At 44.8% G+C, this 24,323-nt stretch overlaps 1 protein-coding gene across 1 annotated transcript; it reads right to left on the reverse strand.

Moving 5' to 3' along the window:
• Window positions 1-20,021: 20,021 nt before the first annotated feature.
• Window positions 20,022-24,085, reverse strand: LOC123093785 (uncharacterized). The gene is made up of 4 exons (XM_044515838.1): window positions 23,493-24,085; window positions 20,894-23,003; window positions 20,619-20,699; window positions 20,022-20,522 (listed from the first exon to the last, which is right to left on the reverse strand). Exons 1-2 carry the CDS (start codon window positions 23,918-23,920, stop codon window positions 21,914-21,916), a joined length of 1,518 nt encoding a protein of 505 aa, XP_044371773.1. The 5' UTR covers window positions 23,921-24,085; the 3' UTR covers window positions 20,022-20,522; window positions 20,619-20,699; window positions 20,894-21,913.
• Window positions 24,086-24,323: the final 238 nt, after the last annotated feature.

Below are 24,323 nucleotides of genomic sequence, written 5' to 3' on the forward strand. Positions count from 1 at the left end.
CATTTCTATTCTTCTTTGCTCCGGAGTGTCTCATAAATTGTCAGGGTGGTTCTCATCATCATTCTCAACTTTTGAAGACCAAAGAAGGATTTCTCTTAAATCTTGCTCATGGGGATTTTCCGGAATTGTTGTTTGTTGTCCCGGCCTCACTTAAACTTGCCTAGATAGGTAGATTAATTATGTTTCACCTCTTGCCATGTTTAACAACATTTAATATTGTTGTGTACCTAAACGAGAGAGAACTAAATATGTCAATGTGGTGTTTCGTCAATATGCAACTCGTTGCATATTGAGCTCCACTTAATTGGTAGTATTGTTTGTTGCACGTTGCCATGCCATGCCTTATTAAACCGGACATGCATCATACTTGTTTGTGCATCATGCCATGTTTATGCTTGTGCATTTACCATGTTGTTTGTTTCTTTCTGGTGTTGCTTCTTAGTTCCGGTAATGTTGCGTTCGTGAGGATTCGTTCGACTGCTCCCGTTCGTCTTCTTCATGGACTCGTTCTTCTTCCTTGCGGGATCTCAGGCAAGATGACCGCTACCCTGGATCTCACTACTATCATTGCTATGCCAGTTGCTTCGTTCTATCGCTATGCGGCGTTACCTATCTGTTGCTCTTCAAGCCATCCCAAATTGCCATCAACCTCTAACCTTTGACACCTTTCCTATGCAAACCGTTGTTTGGCTATGTTACGGCTTTGCTCAGCCCTCTTATAGCGTTGCTAGTTGCAGGTGAAGTTGAAGATTTCTCCATGGTGGACAGGATTTTGGTTGGGATATCACAATATCTCTTATATTATTAATGCATCTATATATTTGGTAAAGGGTGGAAGGCTTGGCCTTATGCCTGGTGTTTTGTTCCACTCTTGCCGCCCTAGTTTCCGTCATACCGGTGTTATGTTCCCGGATTTTGCGTTCCTTACGCGGTCGGGTGATTTATGGGACCCCCTTGACAGTTCGCTTTGAATAAAACTCCTCCAGAAAGGCCCAACCTTGGTTTTACCATTTGCCTCACCACCACCTACCCCTTTCCCTTGGGTCGGCCAACCCGAGGGTCATCTTTATTTTAGCCCCCCCCCCCCCGGGCCAGTGCTTGTCTAAGTGTTGGTCCAAACCGAGCGATGTCCGGCGCCCCCTGGGCAACCAAGGTCTATGCCAACCCGACGTCTGGCTCATCCGGTGTGCCCTGAGAACGAGATATGTGCAGCTCCTATCGGGATTTGTCGGCACAGCGGGAGGCTTTGCTGGTCTTGTTTTACCATTGTCGAAATGTCTTGTAAACCGGGATTCCGAGTCTGATCGGGCCTTCCTGGGAGAAGATCTATTCCTTCGTTGATCGCGAGAGCTTGTCATGGGCTAAGTTGGGACACCCCTGTAGGGTATAATCTTTCGAAAGTCGTGCCTGCGGTTATAGGCAGATGGGAATTTGTTAATGTCCGGTTGTAGATAACTTGACACCAGATCCGAATTAAAATGCATCAACCGCGTGTCTAGCCGTGATGGTCTCTTCTCGCCGGAGTCCGGGAAGTGAACACGGTTTCTGGGTTATGTTTGACGTAAGTAGGAGTTCAGGATCACTTCTTGATCATTGCTAGTTTCACGACCGTTCTGCTTGCTCTCTTCTCGCTCTTATTTGCGTATGTTAGCCACCATATATGCTTTGTCCCTGCTGCAGCCTCACCACTTTACCCCTTCCTTTCCCATTAAGCTTTGCTAGTCTTGATACCCATGGTAATGGGATTGCTGAGTCCTCGTGGCTACAGATTACTACAACAACAGTTGCAGGTACAGGTTTATGCGATGATCATCACGCGAGAGCGATGCTTGCTTGCGTTGAGCTCTTCTTCTGCTTGTTCGATCAGGGATAGGTTCCAGGACGGCGGCCTGGGCTAGCAGGGTGGATGTCGTTTGAGTTTCTATTTGTGATTCATCCGTAGTCGGATGTTGCTCTTATGTATTGTAATGTTGTATTCGAGTGGCATTGTATGCCTTATGTATGTATCCCCATCTATTATGTAATGTTGATGTAATGATATCCACCTTGCAAAAGCATTTCAATATGCGGGTCTATCCTTGGTGGGACCTTCAAGTTCCTTTTGGATAGGGTCGCATATTGGGCGTAACACATCACCTCCTTTTCGCCATTCGAAATCCCAGGCCACCATAACCTCTCCGCTCCATCCACGAAACCCCACCCTCCTCCGTCCGCCACGTCACCGCTGCCCATCCGGAGCCTCTTCCCCGACGATGTCGTCCACCTCCCTGGATGAGGATATGTCGTCCCGCCGGTTCAGCCGCCCCGTCCTCCACCTCCAAGGAGCTGCTTTGATGATTGCCTCATCTATCGCGGCTGCTCCATCCCCACAGCGCCGCCTTAACCTGCTCCACCGGAACCACAACATCCTCACCAACTCCTCGGATGAAGCCGAGGCCTACTCGGCGCCACCAAAGAGATTGTACACTCGTCGCATTGCACCTTCTCCTTAACTCGACCTCTCGGCACCAACGGTGCTCCATCCCGCACCCTGATGGAGTGGCTACCTTGAAGCCGGCGCCGTGGGCGACATCTCCACGGCGGCTCTCCCCTAGTGCGAGGCCCCTTCGGCGGTGGCGGCCATACCAGTCGGATCTGATGTTGCTACTCCGGCTCTCGCTCGCTCGCTCGCGCTGCTGCTGCTGCTCCGGCTCTTGCTCGCTTGCCCAGCTGCTGCTACTCCGGCTCTCGCTCGCGCTGCTGCTGTTGCTCTCCCCCTTGCTCGTGCTGCTGCTCTGCTCCGATTTATCTTCAGTCGACTGAATCGACTTTTGGGTCAGTCGATTTTCAGGGGGTGGGGGGCTCGCCAGAGTTAAGGAAGAACCACCCGCAGCGGGGACAGGGGCTCACCGGAGAGGTACCCCACTATCTATCTTAGGGTTCGGGGTGGGGGCGTGGGGCCTAGAGGGCTGGCCGGGGTGGCGGCGGACCGGCGGTGACGAGTTGTTTCGGGGCGGCGAGGCGGCGCTGGGGCCGGCGGTTCGGCCGATGGTGGCTGGCGGCTCAGGGGGGTGTAGGTTGAAGATGAACTGCAGGCCCTCCCTAAACTACATGTCAAGTGCCTCTCTGCTACCATTGCGTTCAGTTTTGACAATAACATTTAGATTCCACGGTAAATTTCAGTTTCGACAGTTAAGTTCAGAGTCAACAGCTTTTACCTCATCTGTTGTAGTCAGGTGGTTTTTGGTGATGTAAATTTTACATCTATTTTACATCATCTATTGGAGATGCTATTAGAATCCCACTTGAGATTGATGATGTCTGTCTTGTGCTACTTCAGCCTTGACGTCTTATGGCTCACCGGAGCTGCTCCAATGACAGAACGATCCATCGCAACAGAGCAGTGCCCTAGACGCCGTCTACAGATTCCTCAGATGTTCCTCCACACCTCCGATAGCCACCTGTGCCTCAACTGCTTCAGCGACCAACCCAATGATGTTGAGGTCGACACGGCTACGACAAAGAGGTTGTACACTTGTTGCATCACTTATTACTATACATTCATGTCAATCCATTAGGGCTACTTTGGTTCAACGGAAAAACATAGGAATAGGGAATTTTCCAATGGCACTCTACTGTTCAATTATTCATTCATTTTGTTGAAAGGAATGAAGCAAAACATCCACCTGGACCTACTTTTCAAAATCCTATGCATGAAAACAAGACCAAGTGCATTAGTGGCAGAATAACATTCTAACTGTACACGCTTTCATATGGTTTCACTTTATTTTTGCCATGTTTCTTTGCATTCCTCTGCTCTTCCAATTCCTGTAAACCAAACACCCAAGTTGACAGAAATCCTGTGTTTACAAATGCCCTATTTACCATGTGCATTCCTATCCTATTCTGGTGTTTTCCTATCCCTGCGTTTTTAGAATCATGCAAGCCAAATGAGCCCTTACAGAATTACTTCAGTTACAGGTAGGTGTCGAAGGGAACTTTGTGTGGTCTGTACTGCTCTTGCCGTGACGTCGTCCACCTCACCTGAGCTGCTCCATCGACAGAAGCATCCACCAAACCAGACATCACGACTCCTGACTGTCTTTCGCCGCCTCAGATCTCCTTCCCTGTCGTCGGCACCCACCGCAACGGCATCACCATCATCGACTCAGCAGATGAACCTGAGGAGTACACGGGTCCACAAGAGAGGTCGCACTCTTTTATTTCTGCTTATGTTATGCATTGCTTAAAATTACCTTCTACTTTATCGTCATGTTCACCTCTTGGACTCCAAGTCAGGTCCAAATTAATGTTGAAACTTGAGTTCTAAATTAGTTGTGGGGCACATATCAAGGAAGCAATGAATAGTATCTCTGTCTAATATCTGGTTCACCTAGGGTATGCCTATGTTGTTCATCTTGGGTGGGAAACAAATAGTAAAGCAATCATCATCTATCTTTTTATTAAATTAAAGCAATCATCAGCCTGCTATCATTATTTTTGGATCCATCCACTGGTTGTTAACATCACTCTAAATTTCCGCATGCTCTCCTTACATAATCTCACCATATTTTTTCGTATGCATGTCAGATTTTGTACACAGTCATGCTGAACATGTAGAGAAAAAGAGAAGAGTTTTGTGTGGCAATACAATGTCATGCAGACATCACTCCATGGTGGGTTCATGGCAAACCCTCCCCACCCCTCTCCAGATTGTAATCCAGAGGAAGATATATGTTCTGAGGCGGATTCAGACGCCGCTGACCACTCCTATTTACCCCCCCCCCAAGGTGCTTGCTCTACCTTGGCATGATGATGTTAGTCATATCATGCATATGTTGCCTTGCAGTGCCTACTTTTGACATCATATATGTCATCTGCTTAGTTTAGACATGTTCTGTAATGCCACCTATTTAAATCTATATCATATATGGGAATTATGCACTCTCATGTCTTTTAGCCAGCCATAATATATGTGAAATGTGTAATGCCATCCTGTTTAACCATGCATCATATATTTGAATGATATCTTGCCCATCCTTTTCTTCATTACATTTCCATTTGTCGACAATGTTTGTACATTAAACTACTCTTCCTGTGAATCAGCCATTTGGGTGGGAGATGGAAAAATCTGGAGTGAAAACAAGGCCTTCAGAGCAGACAGTGCTACCTGTCAAAGCAGATCTCTTGTTGGGTCCTGATAGATCCTCAGAGATGGATTCAGAGACAGATGACCATTTATATCCCCCCACCGAGGTGTATGCTCTAACTTGGCACGGTTATACTGCTCATATCATGCATATGGTGTCTTAAATTACATAGTTTAGACATCATATACACAATATTCAACACCATGTTCTTAGTTCAGACATCATATCGAATGCCCTCTGTTTAGCATATAAATCACATATGTGAATAAATGATGTGATCCTGATTACTTAGATAACATGTAGGTGAATTATGTCATGCGATCTCGTTTAGTTATTCATCATATCTTTGAATTATGTTATGCTATGCTATCCAGTTTAGATAGACATCATATATGTGAAATTATGTCATGCTATCCATTTTAGTTAAACAATATACATGTCAACTATTTCATGCCCTCTTTTTTCCACACTATCTATTGCATCTGTTTCTCATACAATGTCTGTACATTCAACTATGTTTCCTGTTTATCAACCATTTGAATTGGAGCGGGTGATGCCAGTATCTAGCGGACTAAAAACACGGTCTTCAAATAAAACAGTGCTACCTCTTGGTGGAGATAGCACCCCGGATGTACATGCACGAGAACCAACCCTACCACACATAACCAAAACTCTCACAGATTGTACCCCTATTGTGATGGACAGAGAACCAGCTTCACCCAATCTAACCCCAACCCCAGCAGATAGTAACCCAGTTCCTGTTGACACATCACCATCTCCATCACAGATCTCGGCAGCTCCAGTGCCCAAAGGGCCAGTACTAACACGGCAAACGCCAACTCCACCAGTTAGTACGCCTATTCCTGTGGAGGAAGCACAACCAACTAGTCGTAGTTTAGTATCTATCACATTTGTGTGTATCTGCCCATCTTGGAAATATTATACTGAAGATGAAGAAAAATGCCAGTTGCAGGTGTTTGTCCAGGAGTTATGTGTAAGTAATGTTATTCATGGAAATTACTTTGCTTTGTCCCATACATCCTACCTCCATGATGGTTATAATACAACAAATTTTCCAATTTTTCTCTATAGAGAAGGACCGATTTGGAAACTCAGGATGAGGTAACCTGTGCTAATACCTCTGCTATCTTCAGGAATGCTTGGTGGCAGTATCGGAATTACCTGAATAAAACATACTTCACCGGCAAAGAAACTCATCAAATTCCCTTACGTTCTCCTGAGACACATTTACTGGACGATGACTGGGAACGCCTTGTTCTGTACTGTTCCCGACACAAGAATGTGGTAAGGTCTATGAGCTCATTTTCTATTTTTAAGTACTATATTCTTGCGTCTTACTGTACTTTGTTCATGTAGAACAAGTGCCGAAACCTAAAGAACAACTATTCTAATTTAAGATTCCATTGCTTTCATAGTTCAAAAAAGCGCGAGCCGTTAATTGTGTGTTTTGCCACCGCCTTGCGCTTTACTATGATTGCTATCGTGCATACTTCTTTGCTCTTGTATCACTGTATTTACTCATACAAACTTATTTTTAAATTAAAGGATCCAATCGAAACTCCAATGGCACAGCAGGTATGTTCACGCATGTTTCTTTAACAGGTTTGCTCTTATCAATAGCTCTGTTGATTTCAATTTCAATTATGTATACAGTTGACTTATCATATCATGCACATTACTAGCATCACAACAGAGCCAATAGTTTTGTTGTACATGTAGACCCGTGGTTCCCATCTGAAATCTTGTTGTGCCGTGTAGTTTCCCATGCTTTGTATTCTTTCACTGCTGCTTTGTCTTGAACTGATATGATTTGAACTGTGTCTCTATTTTGATTTGGCAAGACAATGCAGTGACCATAGGACATAGATATATGTTTGTTTGATGCTTTTATTATGTACTAGTACTTGGCAATAGAAGACTTGGTAGTTTAATCATGTCCACCTTACTAATGAACTAGTTCACCGAAATGAGTTTCATATACTAGTACATGCTAAACCTGTTATGTGTCTGCTTGTTTCTTCTTTTATAATGCTGACAGAATATTGGGGAAGAGAGCCTTATTAAGCAATGGTAAAGGAAGTAATGCAGATAAGGTTCAGGATAGTGAGACATCCTTGTTGGTCTCCAACAAAGCTGATAAAACAGCTATGGAAGACTATCTTGAAGACAGTGAGACAACCCCAAAGTCCTGTCTTGGTTTAGTGTTCGAGTTACTAGCCACTACCGCTTGCACAAGCTATTCAAACTCACTGTCTGAATCAGTTCGGTTTCTTGAGTCTCAACTACAAGCTGAAAGACATCGATCAGCTGTGCCACGACAAGAAGCGGAAGGACTGCGGAAGTCCCTGGAGCATTCATATGCATACTTTCTGGTGCAACAGCAAGCGTTGGAGAATTTTAGCGCCAAACAGGACAAAGCTAATAAGCTTGCTAAGCTTATTGCCCGTATGGTGGATACCCAGGATAACGTTTCTTGAGCTCTTCTGAAGTTGTTTCAGTTATGCTCTTGTTTTTCTGCCGCGTTTATTTGCACTGGTGGCCAATTTTGACGGCAAGTGTATGTAATATGCTGCTTTGTTCCCTATATTTGCACTGGTGGCGAACTTTGATGCCCAGTGGATGTAATATGTGGAATAGCGGTAATAGGCTAGCGTTAATTGCTTGCTTATTTATTTCCTTATTGTCTTGTTTAATTGTTTGCTTGTAGTCACTGCAGTTCTTTTTCTGTGTTTTTCTAGTGGCCACAATAACCTATTTTTGGAAACTAGGCCAAAATAATCATGGCAACACACGGACTGTTGTAACCATGGGCCTCCTGCGGGCAGTATGATCCATGGGCCTTCTATGGTCCATAGGATTCGTTGGCCTTCTATACGGGCCGTAGGATCCATGGGCCTTCTACGGGCTGTATGATCCATGGGCCATCTACGGGCCGTACGATCCATGGGCCTTCTACGGGTCGTACGATCCATGGACCTTTTAGGGGTCGTAGGATCCATGGGCCTCCTATAGGCCGTAGGATCCATGGGCCTTCTACGGGCCGTATGATCCATGTGCCTTTTACGGGCCTTCTACGGGGCGTATCATCATTTCGCCAATCATGGGTCGTACTATTAGTGGACCATAATGGGCCGTTAATAGGTCGTATTTGATAACTCTATGAAAACAGCCCAACGGGTTTTTTTGACATGAAAACGACCCAACGTATTAACGGGCCACAAACGGACTGACTTGCTGGAAATGACAGTAACGGGTCGTAAGTAACCGAATGCTGGAAATGAGCCCAAGAATAAATGGGCCCTGAGAAGGCCGAAAGATAACTTGGGCTGGAAACAGCCCAATGGAATAATGGGCCATGAATGGGTATAAAGTAATACACTGTTCATTACGGGCCAGTTTCACCACGGGCCGTTAATGGGCCAAGAGTTACGAAGGGCCTCATATGGACCGAAAGTCATCATGGGCCATACATTGGACGGAAGTTAAAACAGGTTGGAATCATATTGGACAGCCTAGATGACGCTATTGGGCCTAATTTGGAGAGGTCGTAACGGTCCGTGGGTTAGCGGGCTGTAAATGGGCTATATGCGAACAGGCCGTTAACAGGCTTTCCATGGGCTGGCCCGCCACCTTTTGACCAAGTCAAACGGGCCGGCCTTTTCACAGGAATGGGCCTCTGTTGGGCTGTGTCACGTGTCGACGTATCATAGGCGCCTTGGGTCCAATGAGTGGACGACATCTGTCCCAACGGTGAGACTATAGGTGTTCCCTCCGGCCAATCAGAATTTTACACGTGGAAATTTCCCATTGGTCCCGGCTGTTAACGGGTTATCGGATCCAAAACCAGACCCGATAGCTTAACGACGTTCCGTTACGGTGGATGCCACGTGTCGGTCACCCTTGATGAAAGCACTTCTGTGAGCGCAATTTATCGTCATGGAAGTGGACACTTCCGTGATGATAATTTTGGTAATGTCATGGAACACTTCTACGATAGCACAGGTATGACTATCTTGATTCTGTCATAAAATCGTCATGGATGTACATGCATGACAGAAAACGTGACCTACTGTGACAAACACGTATCATCACGGAAGTGTATTTTTTTTGTAGTGCATCTAGCAGAGTTCCGAAGGCAGAAGCAAATTGCTCAAGTACCCCCCCCCCCAGTCTATCCAGGTTGGGTCTAGGTTTTCCAGCTTCAGCCAAACTTGTTGCAGTTTAGCAAAGTACTCCCAGTCACCCTTCCAAGTTTCCACCTTAATAGTATCCCCTTCCACTGATGGCATCCCAAATATTGGGTAGCCAGCCACCTGCTCCGCAGGGATGTGTGGTGGGAATTTGACCAAGTAGGTCCACTCATCCAGCTGTCTAATCTGCCAGGGCCAAGTGGTTTTGTACATTGCCGAGAAGTTTTTGGTGAGTTCTTCTTTAGAAACATCACCAGACTCAATGTACACCACCCCTACATTCTTCATCAGTCCAACATGCTGAGAGTTGACATCAGGAACTTCAATCTGATAGTAACCAAGACCTGTGGCAGCACTTCCTACATATTTTGCAACATTCCTTGGCTTCTTCTTGATGGGGCAGTCATCAACTGCATAGGTCACCATCTTACAGATGAAGCAGTAGCTTTGCTTAGTGCACTTCTCTCTGGTATGCCCAGGCTCTCCACAGTTTGGATAGATTCCATCTGCATATGGCTCATCATTTCTAGTAGGGGGAGGGTTCCTTTCTTTCTGCTGATTCTTGTTCTGTCTTTCACTCCCTTGTCTCTCCCGTTGGACTGTGAAGGATTTCTGGTTACATGTAGTGACCTGACCTCAAACGGTCAAGTCTCTTTGCTTAAGTGTCATCCCTGGATCGGTATGCTAACACACACAGTACTCGAGGATTTATAACAGAGGTAAATCACATGTATAAAGTAACGTAAATACTATTACCTCAATCGTTGTGGATTCCCATCAACAAGGTTGTGGAAGCGGAAGAAACAACAAGGTTGTGGATTCCCATCAACACCAACGGCAAAGTTGAGTGTAGAAATCGTAACCCTAACGTACCACTTACTCGTCGTAAGATTCCTGCAACATGAGACATTGCAGCCATGTAGGTCAGTACATTGAATGTACTGGCAAATTCACACCATAGGATAAATGATGAATAAAAACTATCACTACATGCATATTTGGCCGGTGGAAAGCTCTAAGTTTATTTTTGCGAAAAACCAGTTTTTCCCTACAACAAAGGAAAATATTTTATTTAACTACAAAGTTTGTGGAAAAATATTGAGAAGGTAAACCCCAACTCAATCCCAATTAAAAGTTAACAACCCAATAAATTAATTATGTAACGTGATGAGATCAACATGATAATCCAAGAACCAGATACTCAAGATGTCCATAACCGGGGACATGGCTAATCATGATTAGTTTGTACACTCTCCAGAGGTTTGCGCACTTTTCCTCACAAGACTCGATCGCCTCCGTTGGATTTCTTGCACTACATGGTGTTTGAGAAACGGATGACCGAGACACAGTTTTTCAGAAGCATTAACTCCCACTCCGGGTAGACAGTACCACCTACAACCCACTACATCTGCTAGTCTACCTCTTCAAGAGCTCACGCAACTTAATTAACTATGCTAGAGCCCATAATACCTTGTGGCTGCACACGGAAGTTTCCAGCATGAATAATCTTATGATCCCTTTGAGCCTGGGTGGCAGTCCATATGGAAATCACATGGAACCCCGGAATTTCCAAAAAATAGGCAACATTGGATTCCCCAGGTGCCTCAATCCACCTAGATGTGTATTAAAGTTGCCACCTTAAGTTGAACCATCAATTAACAATCTCACATCTGTCATGGATACACTCAAACCCAATCCACGTCAACAAGCATAGCATAGCAATATAAGCATAAGGTTGAAGTAACTCCCAAGGTTTTGGTAATAAATATGGCAATAGGTTTTACCTCATCAACTACTTCACAAAACCCACATGTTAAATCACATCCTACTCATGCAATGTGTGAGGGTGAAACTAATGCATAAAAACTGGGTATGAAAGGGATATGATCAAAGTGTGAATTAAGATGATTCGGACTCATAACTCCTGACAGTTCTACTCGTCACACTCCCGTCAATCTATCGTGAGCAAGCAATAGTAACCACACATAAGCAATCATGCAAAAGAATCAAAGAGAAGATCTCGGAAAACTTCGCAAACAAGCAATTAACTCTTGCAACTGAAAATAATTTCTAACTGTACCAAAATTAAGTGAATTTGGCCTTATCAGAATGTTTAGGTCAAGAGCTTCGATTTGCAAAAAGAATCAACTCAAACGGAGTTATAAAACTCGAGTTGCGATCAAACGAAATTAAAATACTAAACTGTTTGAATTCAAATTTTCAGGCTTGAAAAAAACATGTTTAAGTTGTTTTACTGGATAGAGGGGTTCATAACGAAGAAATTGGCGTTGGTTTCGTTGGATTTGGACAAACGGTTTGAAAGTTGTGGTCTTTTGAAAACCAGGGGCTAATTTGTGTATAATTTTTATTCACTGATAGCTCCCTGACGTAAAATAAACAGAAAAAGAAAGGACGCTGATAACGCCCACACGTGTGGGTGTTAAAGGGTCTGGCCACACACCGTGTGTGGTGTGAGTAAGAGGCAGCCCACACGGGTTGTGTGTGGGCGGACATTAGAATTGCCCACGCGTGTGGGCGCGGCTACTTCGTGCCACACGCCCAACAAGTACTACTCGTCTCCACCCCGCGCGTGTGGCACGAAACAAAAATGCCCACACGTCCTACCGCAGCTACGTTAGGTACCCGCGGGATGACGATTTAGTTGCCATCCTGGTTGGCAGATGTAGTTATCCGGGATGGCAAGCGTAGTTGCAAAAGCATGGCAACTCTATCTGTTTTGATTAACTATAGTTGCCATGTCTAATTTATGATAGTTGCCGCGTGTAATTAAACCATAGATGCCGTGTGTGATTAACTACTTGACACACATGGTCAAACAGTAGTTGCCATGTGTGTTTACCTAGTTGCCACGTGTGGTCCAACCATAGTTGCCATGTACAGTTAATCGCAGTTGCCATCTATGTTTATCTGGTTGCTACATACGCGCAACTCCAGTTGTCGTCTAGCAAAAAAATCACAGTTTCCATGTTTGTTTACCTAGTTGCCACATCCGCGTAACTGCAGTTGCCATCCACAACGTAGGAGTGTCGTGTGGGCGAAAATCAGTTCGCCCACATGCACATGGACTAGGTGGTGGCTGTGTGGGCAGAAACTAGTTCGCCCACATAGCGCAGTTGGCAAGCGTGATGCGGGGCGTGTGGGCAAACTCTCCAACACCCACACACCAGCCCCGTCCTACGTGGCACATCAAATCCACCTTTTCGTGTCAAGATTCGTGCAAAAGACAATCAACAACCATCCAGGCGTGTGGGCGAGTTGGAGAACGCCCACACGTGTGGGCGTTAGTGTTTCCGTTTTTTTAGCTGCTTGTTCTTCATTTTGTCGCACAGAGATGCTGACAGCTGATTTATGGGAATTTTTCAAACCATAATTCTTCGCAAAAATTTGGTGGCAGAAGCGTTCTGGCTTGGTCAACTCTGTTTTATTCCCCAATCCTCTGTTCTTTTGTTTATATATAGAAAGATAATCCTTTTCTTTGCGGAAAATGTAGACAGATAATCCCCAGACAATGGATAACAATGACATTGCTTGTAGCAACTCAATCTGAGGTTAATTTCAGCTACCCCTTATCTCTTGCTGCTTTGTACAAGATGCTACCATGCTCTGTGTCCGCGGACAGTTGATGATCCAAAATAGTTGATCCACAATGTGCATATAAGCATGGTAGCATCTTGTACAGGAATGAAGAACTAATGATAATCAAAACTAACCTTAGATATAGTTGCTACAAGTCCGCTGACAGCAGACTGGCGGAGGTCATCCAAACGTAGCCTGCAATTTATCTCAAATTGTGGGAGAAAAGTAGATGGTAAATAAATACTCCCTTCGTTTAGTATGAAAAACACTCTTATATTTTGGAACAGAGAAAGTATAATTTAGGACGCCGATAACTGCCACATGTATGGTATATTCGACATGCGCCCACACACCATGTGTGGTGTGAGCAAGAGGCAGCCCACACGGGCTGTGCGTGGGCGAGCATTAGAATTGCCCACACGTGTGGGCGCGGCTACTTCGTGCCACACGCCAACAAGTACAACTCATCTCCATCCCGCGCGTGTGGCACGAAGCAAAAATGCCCACACGTCCTGACGCAGCTACGTTAGGTACACCGCGGGATGACGATTTAGTTGCCATCCTGGTTGGCAGATGTAATTATCCGGGATGACAAGTGTAGTTGTAAAAGCATGACAACTCTATCTGTTTTGGTTAACTATAGTTGTCATATCTAATTTATGGTAGTTGCCGCGTGTAAACAAACCATAGTTGCCGTGAGTGATTAACTGCTTGCCACATATGGTCAAACAGCAGTTGCCATGTGTGTTTACCTAGTTGCCATTTGTGGTCCAACCATAGTTGCCGTGTGTGATTAACTACTTGTCACATATGGTCAAACAGTAGTTGCCATGTGTGTTTACCTACTTGTCACATGTGGTCCAACCATAATTATAATGTATGTTAATCATAATTGCCATGTGTGTTTATCTGGTTGCCACGTACGCACAACTGCAGTTGCCATCTAGCAAAAGAATCACAGTTGCCATGTGTGTTTACCTAGTTGCCATGTTCGCCTAACTGCAGTTGCCATCCACAAAGTAGGAGTGTGTCGTGTGGGCGAAAAGCAGTTCGCCCACACGCGCATGAAGTAGGTGGCTGGCTGTGTGGGCAGGAACTAGTTCGCCCACACAGCGCAGCTGGCAAACAGCGTGGTGCGAGCGTGTGGGCAAACTCTCCAACACCCACACACCAGCCCCGTCCTACGTGTCACACCAAATCCACCTTTTCATGTCAAGATTCATGCAAAAGACAGTGAACGATGATCCAGACGTGTGGGCGAGTTGGGAAACGCCAACACGTGTGGGCGTTAGTGTTTCCGAAAAGAAAATACTAAATAATGAACATTCATTACGAAAACCTAACGAATGAAAACGTTCACTGAAACTACCTAAATGGAAAGCATTCGCTACCTAACTAACTAAAAAATAAAATCACGTTTTAAATGAAAACCGAACCCTAAAGGAAAAACGGGGAAAACGGGGTGGTTTATTACCAGACTGGGAAAACCGGCGGGTCAGGCGGCGGAGCGGATCCGGCCGGCGGCGAACTCCGGCGCGGGCGTTGGGGCTGGCGGTGGTGTCCGGCGAGGTGCGGGAACGGCTGCGGTGGCGTGGTGGAGTGCGGCGGCGGCGCTGACGGAGTGCGGCGGCACGGGCAGCAGCAGCGGCGAACCTCGTCGGCGGTGGCGGCGGTTGGTGAGTGCGGCGGCGAGATGTGCGGCGAGGGGAGACGAGGGAGAGAGATCGGGGCCCGGGGCTCCGGATTTATAGGAGGAGAGGGCAGGCGCTGGTGTGGCGGAGGGACAAGGGCGGCGCGGGGAATCCGGGCGGCGTACGGCGGCGACGACATACTGGAGGCGGAGTCCCAGCGGGAGGTCGGGGATGCGCGGCTAGGCTGGGCCGCGGCCTGTTGGGCCGGCCCAGTTCGGCGGAGGAGGAAGATTCTTTTTTTTAACATTTTTCCACGCAAACAAAAATAATAAAAATACAAAATAAGTAATAATAATAATAAACTTATATAGGCATATAATATATCCAAATTTTCATAAACTTATTTTCTACAACATTAACATTATTCTAGCATCAAATAAAATCCTCAATAATTCAAATAAAGCAAAGAATGCTACTGCTCTAATAAAATCCAATAAAAATCATTTTAAAAATACCAAAATTAATTCAAATTTATTTCTCTCCAATTTTTATGTAGGGAATCATTTTACCCTAATTTCCATATATTTTATTTTTGGAGAAAAATAATTTGAATAAAACCCAAATAACTCCCAATTGAAAATAATCTCAATAGGACTTTAAATTGGATTTCTTTTAAACTCCCAACTCATATTTCATATGTTTTGAAGAAGTCATTTTATCTTCTCTCATGAAAATTATTGAGTTGCATGAAGTTTAAGAATTGGAAATATTTCCAAATGAAATTCAAATCTTTTCAAAACCCTTTTTCATTTATTTAAATGGAAGAAGTCATATTATCTTCACTCCAGGTTTTGTATTTGAAAAGGATTTAAATTCATGGGGATCCTAAATGCAGAAATGAAAGTTTGGGAAAGTCCTTTTATTCCCTCTCATTTAACTTTCAAAAGTTTCAAATTTCACTCAATCAATCACACAACAATCAAACAAACAAACAATCTATCTATTTATTATAACATTCCAAAATTTAGAATTTTGGGATGTTACAAACCTACCACCCTTAAAATGAATCTCGTCCTCAAGATTCGGAGAGGCTAGAAAGAAATAGGTTAGGTTCGAGGGTCTTCTCAAAATCCATTGATCGTCACTGGGGGTCTGGGGTGCTACCACCCTTAGAAGCATGGTTACGGTTCCATCAAAAGTCATAGACTCCATCCTTATTGTTGACAGTGTCAGTCTTCTCAGATCCTCTAGAAAATTTCCTTCTCTGGGCTCTTCCGGTAGTGGCATAACCTTTACCGCAATTCTTCTGTCCTTTCATCTTGGTATGGTTATTCCGAGACTGGGTCTTCTTAGTTGACGGGTCTGGCGCCAATATTAATCAACTACCGATATCTCATGGTGGTCAACAATTTATGGTTTCTCCTGCAGAAAACGACTCTGGGCTTCATTCTCACCGTATGACCTACGATTGGCAATGACTGCCTGTACAAGGGAAAAATATTATACCATTCTAAGGTTCAAACAAGGTTTTGATCGTCGTCTCTCTACTATAGGTAAGTCACATAGATTTACCATCACATATAACAAGACGAATAATAAGAGTAAGTCGGTACGGGGATCAATCCATCCCGCACCCAAATCATTATCTTGTATATGGTTTAGCGAATCTTGCATTCTAACTCTCGGTCATCCTCACAAGCATTGCAGAATTTCTCTTGTCAACGAACCAAGTTCGGATAATCCATTGATTTTGCAAGCCAGACTAACATCTATCGGTCCTTCACAACTTTCAGGTTTGCGTAAACTCCTATAAGATTGTAAGGCATATCCTCTTCCAGGGTGTTTACTTCAGCAAGAGTGTGCTTGCTTCTTGGCAGGTCCTGGGGCTTGTGGGTTATGGTCCATCTCATCACTTGTAAACCTTGAACTCATCCTTGGGGAAACTGATGGTTATTCCAACATCCAGCTTCCTAGCATTATTAAATCCATCCAATTGTACTGTCTTCCTTCCTTCTATTGTATCACACTAAGACGTGATTACTCCTACTCGTCATAGAGTTACAATTGACCCATACTTCCAACATCATACCCCCTTTATATCCAATAATACTTCATCTCTCTATACTCTTGGGGTATCCCACATACCGAGACAAAACTTGTACTTATATTTTCCATAGTCCACTTCATGGAACATCGTATCTTTTCTAGAGGTCAAGGGTCCTCACAATTACTACCACCCTTGAAATGCACAATCTTATCCATAGACCATATTTCTCATATCCTCGAAATTGGTCAAAACCTTTCTTCATAGAGTAACAACTCATAAGATCCAAATAATTACCAACAATGCTAACTTTATTGATTCTCCAATTACTACAATCTCCTATATTTCCATTACAGGCCTCAACTCAACACCTCAATAATAAAAATGTTCTCACTACTTCTACTACATTTCTATTGTTGCTAACTCAACTATTTAGCACAAGTCTCCTTCTTCTTGGGACAATCTCTGGCAAAGTGTCCTTCTTCATTACAGCGGAAACATATTATTTCTGACAAGTCTCTTGGTTTCCTCATGATTACATAGCCTCGTTGGGTCCTCGGCTTCCTTTTTGGACAACCGCTGAAGCAGTGCCCTGACTCCCTGCACCTGAAATAGGTGATATAGCTCAGGTCCTTCCTGGAATCCAATCTACTTCTCTTTCTGGATTTTTTTGTTCCAATCAGGGCTTCTATTTCCTGTGGGTCATACTCTACTTCCTCTGTTGGGAATTCTACTAGATACTGTTGGAAATATGCCCTAGAGGCAATAATAAATTAGTTATTATTATATTTCCTTGTTCATGATAATCGTTTATTATCCATGCTATAATTGTATTGAAAGGAAACTCAGATACATGTCTGGGTACATAGACAACACCATGTCCCTAGTAAGCCTCTAGTTGACTATCTTGTTGATCAATAGATGGTTACGGTTTCCTGACCATGGACATTGGATGTTGTTGATAACGGGATCACATCATTAGGAGAATGATGTGATGGACAAGACCCAGTCCTAAGCCTAGCACATAGATTGTGTAGTTCGTATGCTAAAGCTTTTCTAATGTCAAGTATCATTTCCTTAGACCATGAGATTGTGCAACTCCTGGATACCGTAGGAACGCTTTGGGTGTACCAAACGTCACAACGTAACTGGGTGGCTATAAAGGTGCACTACAGGTATCTCCGAAAGTGTCTGTTGGGTTGGCACGAATTCAGATTGGGATTTGTCACTCCGGTTGACGGAGAGGTATCTCTGGGCCCACTCGGTAGGACATCATCATAATGTGCACAATGTGACCAAGGGGTTGATCACGGGATGATGTATTAAGGAACGAGTAAAGAGACTTGCCGGTAACGAGATTGAACAAGGTATCGGCATACCGACGATCGAATCTCGGGCAAGTACAATACCGCTAGACAAAGGAATTGTATACGGGATCAATTGAGTCCTTGACATCGTGGTTCATCCGATGAGATCATCGTGGAACATGTGGGAGCCAACATGGGTATCTAGATCCAGCTGTTGGTTATTGACCGGAGAACGTCTCGGTCATGTCTGCATGGTTCCCGAACCCGTAGGGTCTACACACTTAAGGTTCGATGATGCTAGGGTTATAAAGGAAGTTTGTATGTGGTTACTGAATGTTGTTAGGAGTTCCGGATGAGATCCCGGACGTCACGAGGAGTTTCGGAATGGTCCGGAGGTAAAGATTTATATATGGGAAGTCCTGTTTTGGGCACCGGAAAAGTTTCGTGTTTTACCGGTAACGTACCGGGACCACCGGGAGGGTCCCGGGGGTCCACCAAGTGGGGCCACCTGCCCCATGGGTCTGCATGGGCCAAGTGTGGGAGGGGACCAGCCCCAGGTGGGCTGGTGCGCCCCCCCCCCCCCCCCCCACCAAGGCCCAAGGCGCCTAGGGCTTGGGGGAAACCCTAAAGGGGGGCTCCCCCTTGCCTTGGGGGGCAAAGCAACCCCCCTGGCCGCCGCCCCCTCATCAGATTGGATCTGAGGGGGCCGGGCCCCCTCTCCCTTGCCCCTATATATATGTGGGGGTGGGAGGGCAGCCGCACCCAAGTTCTGGCGCAGCCCTCCCCCTCTCCCAAGTTCTCCTCCTCTCCCACGGTGCTTGGCGAAGCCCTGCAGGATTGCCACGCTCCTCCATCACCACCACGCCGTTGTGCTGCTGCTGGATGGAGTCTTCCTCAACCTCTCCCTCTCTCCTTGCTGGATCAAGGCATGGGAGACGTCACCGGGCTGTACGTGTGTTGAACGCGGAGGTGTCGTCCGTTCGACACTAGGATCTCCGGTGATTTGGATCACGACGAGTACGACTCCTTCAACCCCGTTCTCTTGAACGCTTCTGCTTAGCGATCTACAAGGGTATGTAGATGCACTCTCCTTCCCCTCGTTGTTGGTTTCTCCATAGATAGATCTTGGTGACACGTAGGAAAATTTTGAATTTATGCTACGTTCCCCAACAGTGGCATCATGAGCTAGGTCTATTGCGTAGATTCTTTGCACGAGTAGAACACAAAGTAGTTGTGGGTGTTGATTTTGTTCAATATGCTTACCGTTACTAGTCCAATCTTGTTTCGACGGTATTGTGGGATGAAGCGGCCCGGACCGACCTTACACGTACTCTTACGTGAGACAGGTTCCACCGACTGACATGCACTTGGTGCATAAGGTGGTTGTGTCTTCTTTTGGAAACGAATCACTGAAAGGCACAGGTTGCTTACACATTGTAGCTTCCCATAACCCCCTCTCCGCGCACAAAGAATGGGATGCTCACTCAGATAAAGCTCAATTTTCTTCAGGTAACTTACCCACAATAAAAATCAGACAACTTGCAAATAGTTAGTCTCATAGTAGTATATAATAAGAAAAAAAAAGAAAAAAAAAATCATAGTTCTCCATGCAAGATCAAACGAATATAATATCCACATCGACTTGAGACACAATCAAGTCTTTCACTGAGCAAATTATACGAGGACACCGGGTGTTTATTGTTCCATTAGCGGCCCTTTCTTCTCTTTGAAAGTAGGGAAAACTTTGTTTTTGCCATTCTAGTTTTTGCCAAATTCACTTATGCCACTCTAGAATTCAACATCTCACTTCTGCCACTCTTAGATTTTGACAATATATCACAAATGCCATTCTGTTAGGTCAATGGACGTTTTGACCAAACAGAGCAGGAAAAAGACCATATTGCCCTCGGTTTTTTGTTTTGCTTTTGCCACTCCCGTTTTTGCCAAATATTACTTTTGCCATGAGAGCATCTAAATACACTAAGCTGATGTGTTACAAATTTTGGCATGACCTATTTATATAACAGTGCACATAATTACACATAAATACACTGTTTGATCAGAAGTAAGCGCAATAATAACATCATGGCCAGTAGCATAGTAAAGAGGTTAGGCCATTATAAATACCAACAAATTACTTCATAGGAGTACAAATCGATCATCTAGTCTAAACAGCAAGGTTCGCATGCATATTGACCACCCAAAAGGCAAGCTCCACACAAGTTGAGCAAAGTACAGCAAGGTCTAGCCACATGACAAGCTGAACATAGTACACAGCAAGGCATGGTGCTCCACAAAATAACATGTAGTTGCATCTACACAACAAGGCTCAGATATGCATGGTGCTCCACAAAATAACCTACAATTGCATCAGGTACACAACTACACAGCAAGGTTCCATATGCATAGTGCTCCACAATAACATGTAGTTGCACAGGAAGGTTCACAACTTCTTTCTGCTTCTTGTGCTCTTCGACGGAGGACACTGTTTGATTCTTGTGTTCTTTGCGGGACTATCATGTGTAGCAGAAGTCTTCTTAGATGCTTCAGAAAGTGGGATAGGCGTTGCCCTTTTACCACCTCCCTTTCTCGGCTTTTTAGAACTGAGAATGAATGAAAACAAGAGTGTTGAAATGCAGATTTGCAATAGGAAAAATTAGACCACTATGGACTGTTTGAAGCAAAACAAGAATGTTTACCTGCTGGTGCCGAGAGTTTAAGCATCTATGGCATTGGATTCTATGTCTTCTATGTCTTGAGGCTCAACATTTTTTCGTTTCCTAGCAGTTTTCACATAGAGAATTAAGTTAAGACTATACATTTCATTGCATTTAGATTTGTATAGCAGGTTCACATGCATATGTACTATCCTAGATCAGCAGATTTAACTCAGCAAGGTTCACAAGCATATGGACCACCAAAAATCTGAACAACAAGTTCACATGCATATATATAATTCTTTGCTAGCAATTACCTGTTTCGCTTGCGTTCAGGATGAAGTATTGGACATGTCTTCAGCATATGCCCAAATTCTTTGCATTCTTTGCACTTGTGTCTTCTCTTCGATATGCTCTCAAAGGCTGACTTTATCCTTTGTGTCCTAGGTCTACCAGTAGCCTTTTTCAACACAGGAGGGTGCAATTTGAACCCAACATCGACCATTGGCCATTGCTTCTTATCGGTCATGGTGGGCACATTTTTTACATACGCATTGTTGAATGATTTCACAGAGTAGTACTCATGCACGTAGTCATCTATCTCTCGACCTCCTCTAATACTTGTGATGAATGCAATGGCATCTAGGCAAGGTTGTCCAGTTACTTGCCAACGTCTACAAGTACATTCCCACTTCTCCAAATCTACACAGTGCTTCCAATTATAGCCATGGATCTTTATAGTGACCTTCGCTTTCAAGTCATCACTTCTAGAGATCCCAACTAACACTATCCCCCTTGATCTATTGTTCATCATGTTGGTGATCCTTGGCAGAATTTTTAGAAGTCCACGTACAAATTTTCTCGCTATTTTAGCTCTTGTTTCAAATCTGACCATTAGCCATTCTCTCAAAGAGTCTAATAATTCAAGAACAGGGAACCCCTTCAATTTCTCAATCATCGAATTAAATGACTCAGCTATGTTGTTCATGACATAGTCACATTTGCATGTTGTAGAGAACTTACTTCTGCTCCACAAATTAGAATGCCACTCATCAAGGTATGCGATAGCTTCCGGATTGGCTTCCATAATTTTGTCCATATGGTGATTGTGCTTTGCAGGAGAATATGTGTATGCTGCTGGCCATAGATTTTCTTCAAAAACCTTGCCATGAAATTTCTTTCTGAAGTTCATTATCATGTGTCTAAAGCATTCCCTATGTTCAGCAGTTGGGAATACAGTATGCACTGCTGTTTCCAACCCTTTTGCATGCATCTGTGCATATGACTAAGCCTTCTGGTGTGCCAATAGCTGATTTGAGATTCTCCATGAACCAATCCTAGTTCTCTTTAGTCTCTGAATCAAATACAACATAAGCCACTGGATACAACCAATTGTGTCCATCAACACCACAAGCAACCGCAAGCTGTCCTTTCCATTTCCCATTCAAGGCAGTGGCATCAACACTCAAGTAAGGTCTACATCCTAACAGAAATTCATCAATGCAAGCTCTAAAATAGACAAATGCCCTTGTGAAGCGTTGCTGCCCTTCGATCTCTTTGTGATTTATCACTACAATACTTGTTGGGCACTTCCTAAGCACCTCAGCCTGCCAGTTGTGCAAGCACTCAAAACTGTCCTCCCACTTGCCAAATATCTGGTCCAAGGCTATGCGCCTACCTGCAAGCACTCTTTGATAATCGATATCGACATGGTATTTCTCAAGCAACCGTTTCTTCAAAGCAATGCTAGTCATACTTGGATCCCCATCACTATCCTCGTCATGATCATCACTATCCTCTTCATGCTCATCACTATCCTCCTCGACATCTTGGGAAACATCTTCGGTTGCCTTATGGTCAGCATCTTTGGCTTGCCCACCTCCATTTTCCTGCTCGTCGCCATCAAGGTACTGGTCCTCCTCATCTATTCCAACGTGATCCTCTCCTTCATAGCCCTCTTTAGATTTTTCTTGCCTTGTCAAGTTCTCCTCGGGTATCTCATACTCATATTCAGATTTCTGAGTTAAATCTTCCACTATGAGCTTGGGCACTTCCTTTCCTGGAGAAGGTCGGATTGGTTGAAGCAAACTCTGAGCAAACTTCTCCTCCTCACCATTCTTGCAGAACTGAACAAGTATCTTAATAATCTTGTCTTCCTCATTCTCATCATACATGCTGACCACATCTTCATCATTGCGAACTAGCACAAAATATTGGTTGCTACTATTCCACTTTGAAAACACAACACCCTCATCATTTCCCCATGGATATTTACTCTGCATCAGCCCCACAAGTTGATCATAACTGGTCTGCCTCTCTACACGAATGTCCCAGCTCCAAGAAGACACCATGCACTGGTCGCCCTTGTAATTCTTGTAAGAACGCGCCCCGTATGTCACAATCAGCTTATAAGGTGGCAGCTCTGACCTACATTGACACAAATTGGACATAAAAAAGTGTGGAATTAGCCTAGCTAGCTAAGCCATCAACATATATGACATGGAAAAAACTGATCAAAATAATATATATTTTCCGCATTGTTCCATTATCTAGTGCTACACTAAGCAATCAGCATGTATGTATGCCATATATGTACCAATGCCATGACCAGACTAGCATCTTGCAATCTATTTTAGAGGAACTCTGCTTGCAATATCCCCTACTAGAAACTTCCATAAAAAACAAATGAACTATCTTCTTGCATCTCATAGGAATTATTAAACTAGTTGCTTCATTCACGAATCCCTAATTGGTCTAATTATGCACTAATGAACCAGGGCATGTGTACAATAGACAAACCATCAGATATGCTCCATGAACAAATCAAACTCCAATGAGTAACAGGAGCACAACAAGAAAATTGTTTCTAACAAATCAAATGCTACACATCAGGTATTTGAGGAATTGAACACTTGCCCATCAGGGAGAGGAACCAGTAGGTTTGAGGTCCTCTGAGCCGCCCCTGCCGCCATGGCCGGCGGCGCGACTCCCTCCATCTCGTGTGAGCCGCTGAAGAGGGAGGAAGGGAGGTCGCCGATGTGGATCATGTCAGGGAGGGAGGCCCCTGCCACCATGGCCGGCGATGCCACTCCCTCCATCCCGTGTGAGCCGCTGAAGGGGGGAGGGAGGTCGCCGATGTGGACCGCATCGGGGAGGGATGCCCCTGCCGCCATGGCCGGCGGCGCGACTCCCTCCATTCCGTGTGAGCCGCTGAAGGGGGAGGAAGGGGGGTCGCCGATGTGGACCGCGTCGGGGAGGGAGGCCGAAGAAGGGAGCCGCGGAGGGGAGGCTGCAGATGCGTGAAGCATTGGCGATTCCAGAGCAGGTCCCCTCGAAGAGACCATGGATGCGGGTTGTGTCGGCGAGGCAAGCTCAGGGCGTCGCAGAGGGGTTGGAGGGGACGTGGATGCGGCGGCGGACGGCAGGGTGTGGATGCGGCGGCGGCGCGCCGGGGCATGCGGACGCGGCGGCTTGGATGGATGCGGCTAGGTCATTGGATGGGGATTGGAATCGGGACGGGTGTGGGTCATGTGTGTGTGTGTGTGTAGAGTTTTGTGTATGGGTCACTTGCAAAGCGGCCCCACAAGTCAGTAAGGGCAACTAATGTCCTTTTTGCAAATACTGACAGGTCTTTTCTTGGTAAACTGGCTAGAGTAAACAGTCAACTCGCAGATGTGTAACGGAATGGCATTTGTGATATATTGTTAAAATCTAAGAGTGGCAGAAGTGAGATGTTGAATTCTAGAG

The sequence above is a fragment of the Triticum aestivum genome, chromosome 4B (genome assembly GCF_018294505.1).
Source record: "Triticum aestivum cultivar Chinese Spring chromosome 4B, IWGSC CS RefSeq v2.1, whole genome shotgun sequence".
In the NCBI taxonomy this organism is placed as follows: domain Eukaryota; kingdom Viridiplantae; phylum Streptophyta; class Magnoliopsida; order Poales; family Poaceae; genus Triticum; species Triticum aestivum.

Excerpts from the sequence above, each read along its gene's own strand:
- LOC123093785 (XM_044515838.1), bottom strand. The coding sequence starts at position 23,920 with ATGGTCTCTTCGAGGGGACCTGCTCTGGAATCGCCAATGCTTCACGCA. Across the intron at positions 23,004-23,492 it reads CTGGTTCCTCTCCCTGATGG|GTCAGAGCTGCCACCTTATA; the intron begins GCAAGTGTTCAA and ends GTGTCAATGTAG.